Consider the following 4,811-nt stretch of genomic DNA (forward strand, 5'->3'; position numbering starts at 1 on the left):
GTGCAGGTGCACATGTATGCATACACTCATGAACACACATTTTTAAAATGTATAGTTTTTATGATAATTGAATAAGCCCTCTTTCCACATTATCTATGATTTTTAATCATAAGTTTTTGAATGTTTGGATTTTACTGTGTCACCAATGTACCACAGAGGTGACTTATGAAGGGAAATAAATCAAAATTTGATTGAAGGTTGCTGAATTATTAATTTCCTAAGGGCATGTCTATTCTTAGAAACTGTCAAAAGTATTTCCTGACATGAGAGTTTCTCGTGGTTCTGTGTCAGAACAAACCAGGAAAACACTTGCTGAGACATTGAAATGGTCAGCCTAACTTCTTGTCTGCTTTTGCTAGTTTCTTCCACCATCATCCAGTTGTCCTCAGCATGGACGAACAGAACAACTCTTCTGGGAAGGAGCTTCAACAAAGGACACGAGCAGAAGTTCCAGGAAAGAAAAGCTGGCATTCACAGGCCTACACCCTTGGGGCCATTTCCAACTTTATGTCTACTTTTCTGACCTTTCCTATCTATAAGGTTGTATTCCGGCAGCAGATCCATGCTATGGCAGTGTCAGAGGCTGTTCGACAGCTTTGGCATGAAGGCCCTCAGTACTTTTACCGGGGCATCTACCCGCCTCTTCTCTCCAAGACTCTGCAAGGGACTCTGTTGTTTGGCACTTATGATAGTCTCCTGTGCTTTCTCTCTCCGGTTGGGCCACACTCCCTTGGACAGCGCTGGACTGCAGGGCTCATGTCTGGTGTGGTAGAAGCTGTGGCACTCAGTCCCTTTGAAAGAGTACAAAATGTACTCCAGGATGCTCGCAAGCAAGCTTCCTTCCCTAGCACCTTCAGCATTCTCAAGGAATTCAATTCTTATGGGCTTTGGGGGCGGCTGTCCCTAGGCTATTATCGTGGTTTCTGGCCAGTCCTTGTCAGAAACAGCCTGGGAAGTGCTCTCTATTTCTCCTTCAAGGATCCTATTCAGGATGGCTTGGCAAGGCAAGGCCTGCCCCATTGGGTTCCTGCTTTGGTGTCTGGTAGTGTCAATGGAACAATCACCTGCCTGGTCCTGTATCCTCTGATTGTGCTGGTTGCCAATATGCAGTCTCATATTGGATGGCAGAGAATGCCAAGCCTATGGGCCTCTGCACAAGATGTGTGGGACACTCGAGGCCGAAAAATACTCCTGATTTATAGGGGAGGATCTCTGATTGTTCTCAGGTCCAGTGTGACATGGGGCCTCACTACTGCTATCCATGACTTCTTGCAGAGAAAGGCTCACAGCAAGAAAGAGATGAAAGACTGACAAAATGGAGTGTGACCATGACATCTTTGTTCTCAGTCTTCACTTGTTGGTTGTGTATAGTATATTTCTTTGGCTTGGTTACCTAATACAACCATTATTTAGTACCTGTAAACTGTCACTGCATGGGAGAAGCTCCTAACGTTTCACCTGTTAGTCATAGACAAAGCCTATCAGGATTCCTTAGTCAAAGAAACAGTGTCTCCCTGGTCTATACATAGTTTCAGCAGCCTCAGAACCTGGAGCCTTTAGCAAGCTATAGCCCAGATTAAATGTAACTCCTTTAAGGAACTGTTTTAGTAAGAGGAAACTTTAAAAGAAGACCCTGCTTCGGTACTGTGAGTCTGAGTTCCTTCTGTGGTGGCCTCCTGACCAAACTGAGTGGAGCTCCAATTTCAATGAACTGTACTAGACTTCGAGGAAAACTTCAGAGATGCCTATATTTTCCTGACGTTGCTCACTGCCTCTGCCACAGCCACTCTCACTTCCAGTTGTGGGTCCCACTTTCAGGGTCCCTGCTCTGATTACAAATCCTCGTTTAGGCCCACTTCAACCCATCAGGTACCACAAGAACAGATGATGATGATGATGGAGATGGGAATGAGAAGAGATTTGGTGCCTGGATAGAAAGAATAAAGGCTTTGAAGAGATTTAATTAATTTAATTACATGGCAAATAGATAAAAATATTATGGTTTGTTGCTGTTAGGAAACACACACACACACACACACACACACACACACACACACACACACACACACACATTGATTATGCTGCCTAAAAGCCATTTAAATTTCCATAAGAAACCTAGAATCAACATGACCATATCTCTTCACAATTAATTGCTATTTTGTTGATGTGGACAACTTTATAGTATCTACCACATAATGATCTTAGCCTATCATTCAAAGCCATTGCCAATATGTATCCATATAACTTTCTTCATATTACTACACCATATGCATGGACTGCATAGGTCAGTCAAGTGCAGTGCTTTTCTCTCCCCAAACATCCCATGATCTTACCCAAGGCCATACTCTGCCCCACACTGTCTCTCCACTTGCAATGCCTCCCTACACACTAAAAGGCCTCCGATTTCCAAAAGTCCAACCCCAATGCTACTGTCTATATGGAGCCCCTTCTCTATGTTCCCCCACCTGAATGTGTTGGGAACACCCCCTTCCAACAGTTCATCAACATGCACTGATTCCATTATGTCACTGATCCCATGTGTCCCTATGTTCTTGCTGTACTTCAATACCTCCTACTATACTGTAAACTTATTGAAAGCAGGGATTCTTGTATGCATTTTTAAATCCTCCATTGTGCCTAGGTGCTCAATAAAGTTGGTGAATTATTCAATTATCAAGCTGTGATATGGTCTATATCCTCAGGGTGCTATCCCTATTACATGAAGATAATGTTATTAACTCATTGTCAACAAGCCTTTGGGATGTGTTTGTTTTCTTTTAATAGTGGATTTAGTTTTGTGCTAATGATGCCAATGATAACAATAACAACAATAATAAAATTACCTTCAACCAGAATATTTGGTGAGTTTGTGTTATTTACAGAATGCTAGCTAGTGTAACAACTTTAGCACCAAAATTTCACAAACATTGCATAGCTAGCTGTCCTACTCCCTTTATCTCTACTTATATTGGCAAGGATGACCTTTAACTTCTGATCTTCCTATCTCCATCTCCCAAGTTCTAGATTGCAGGTGTGCCCCACCATGCCCCATTTATATGGTTCTGGAGATAAAACCCAGACCCTTGTATGTGTCTGGAAATCACTTTAACTGAGTTATAGCCCCATTCCTGACTGCAAAATATTATAAAATGGAAATTCACATGTTTTAAGACTAATTTTGGTAATTGTTTAAATGTACTCTAATTGCTTTACAAATACTTAAGTTTTAAATGTGTATATTGAAATCAGAAGCTGTGGAATTACAAACAAAGATTTACAACCAAAGTGTGGCATAATTTATATGCTTTAAAAATTGGTTCACATAAAAATCTAGGCAGTGTTGTCAAATTATACAGACCTATCACCTTTTCCCACTTATATCTTCTCAGTAAAATTTAAGACTGCAATTATTGTGTTGTCAACATTAATATTTCATTTTGTGATGATAATCTAGTCATTTTTATGATATTTGAAAAGTTACTTTTGCAACTTGAGATAAAAATAAGGAGTTAATAAATACGTGTTTAAAGACTTACTAAATCTAGAGTTTAACAGCAACATACAAACGGGTTTAAAATAAACAAAAATATATAAAATATGATTCAGCCATAAAGAATTACAGAATGTGTACACAAACACAGGTGTCTCTGGGTTATTTTTCTAAGAATGGAATTACAGGTTTGTGGAGTGTTCACACTTTAAATTTAACGGATTGCTGTCTAATGTTTTCTAACAACATGCATGAATTTCTACCCTTACAATCCATGTTCAACAGTTTCTGTTGCTCCACCTGCAGGCCAATTCTTGGTATTACCTGACATTATTTTTCCAACCCAGTGAAGGTAAAATGAAGTCCTTGCTCTGACACTTCAGATTATTAATACTGTTGAGCATGTTTTCAAATGCCTGCTGGACATTCGGATTTATTCTTTTGTGACTCATTTATTCAAGGAATTTGACATTTCTCCTGTTGTATTTTGTCACTTTTTCAAATTTAGTAAGGGGAGTTATTTGTTCTAAGTTCAGTCCTTTGTCTTTCTCTTTCTTTCTTTCTTTCTTTCTTTCTTTCTTTCTTTCTTTCTTTCTTTCTTTCCTTCTTTTTTGGGTTTTTTCGAGACAGGGTTTCTCTGTGTAGCTTTGGAGCCTATCCTGGCACTTGCTCTGTAGACCAGGCTGGCCTCAAACTCACAGAGATCCGGCTGCCTCTGCCTCCCGAGTCCTGGGATTAAAGGCGTATGCCACCTACGCTGGGCTTAGTCTATTGTCTTTCATGTGTACTGCATACAACCTTCCTCACTAGGTCACTTATTTTGTCATTGCCTTTATGTTTTCTACTGATAACTATAATTTGTCATATTGTTAGTCTGTTCCCTGCAGTAAGTAAATTGTGTGTGTGTTTTTCCAAAGAAATCCTTCTTAGAATATATTCTTAGTTTTACCTTTCACATTTATGTCTCTAATATACTCAGAATTATTTTTGTATAAAATGTAAGGACACTGGCTAGGGATAAAGTGCTTTCCTTGCATGTTCAAGGCCTAGCATGGAAACACTGTGAGGCTAGAGGTCCATTTTCATATTTTCTTGATAAATATCCCAGGTATCCTAGTATCATGTGTTGAAAAACCTTTCTCTCCAAACTCATTTATGATGGAATCCTTCTAAATATGAAGCATTTGTATATTCTTAGGACAGCTTGCAGCCTTGCTGTTCTGTTCCACTGTTTTACACGTCTAAGTTTCTGCCATCATGTCATTGCCTTATGACTGTAGCTTTAAAAAGATGTCTTGATGTCTTGGGGTCTAGTAGGGAG

At 39.7% G+C, this 4,811-nt stretch overlaps 1 protein-coding gene across 1 annotated transcript; it reads left to right on the plus strand.

Annotated features, from left to right (window-relative positions):
- Positions 1-390: 390 nt before the first annotated feature.
- On the plus strand, positions 391-1,311 carry Slc25a53 (solute carrier family 25 member 53). Its single transcript, XM_035449887.1, has one exon. The coding sequence runs from the start codon at positions 391-393 to the stop codon at positions 1,309-1,311; it is 921 nt and encodes a 306-aa protein (XP_035305778.1).
- The last annotated feature ends 3,500 nt before the right edge of the window (positions 1,312-4,811 follow it).

This window comes from Cricetulus griseus, chromosome X (genome assembly GCF_003668045.3).
Source record: "Cricetulus griseus strain 17A/GY chromosome X, alternate assembly CriGri-PICRH-1.0, whole genome shotgun sequence".
Classification (NCBI taxonomy): Eukaryota; Metazoa; Chordata; class Mammalia; order Rodentia; family Cricetidae; genus Cricetulus; species Cricetulus griseus.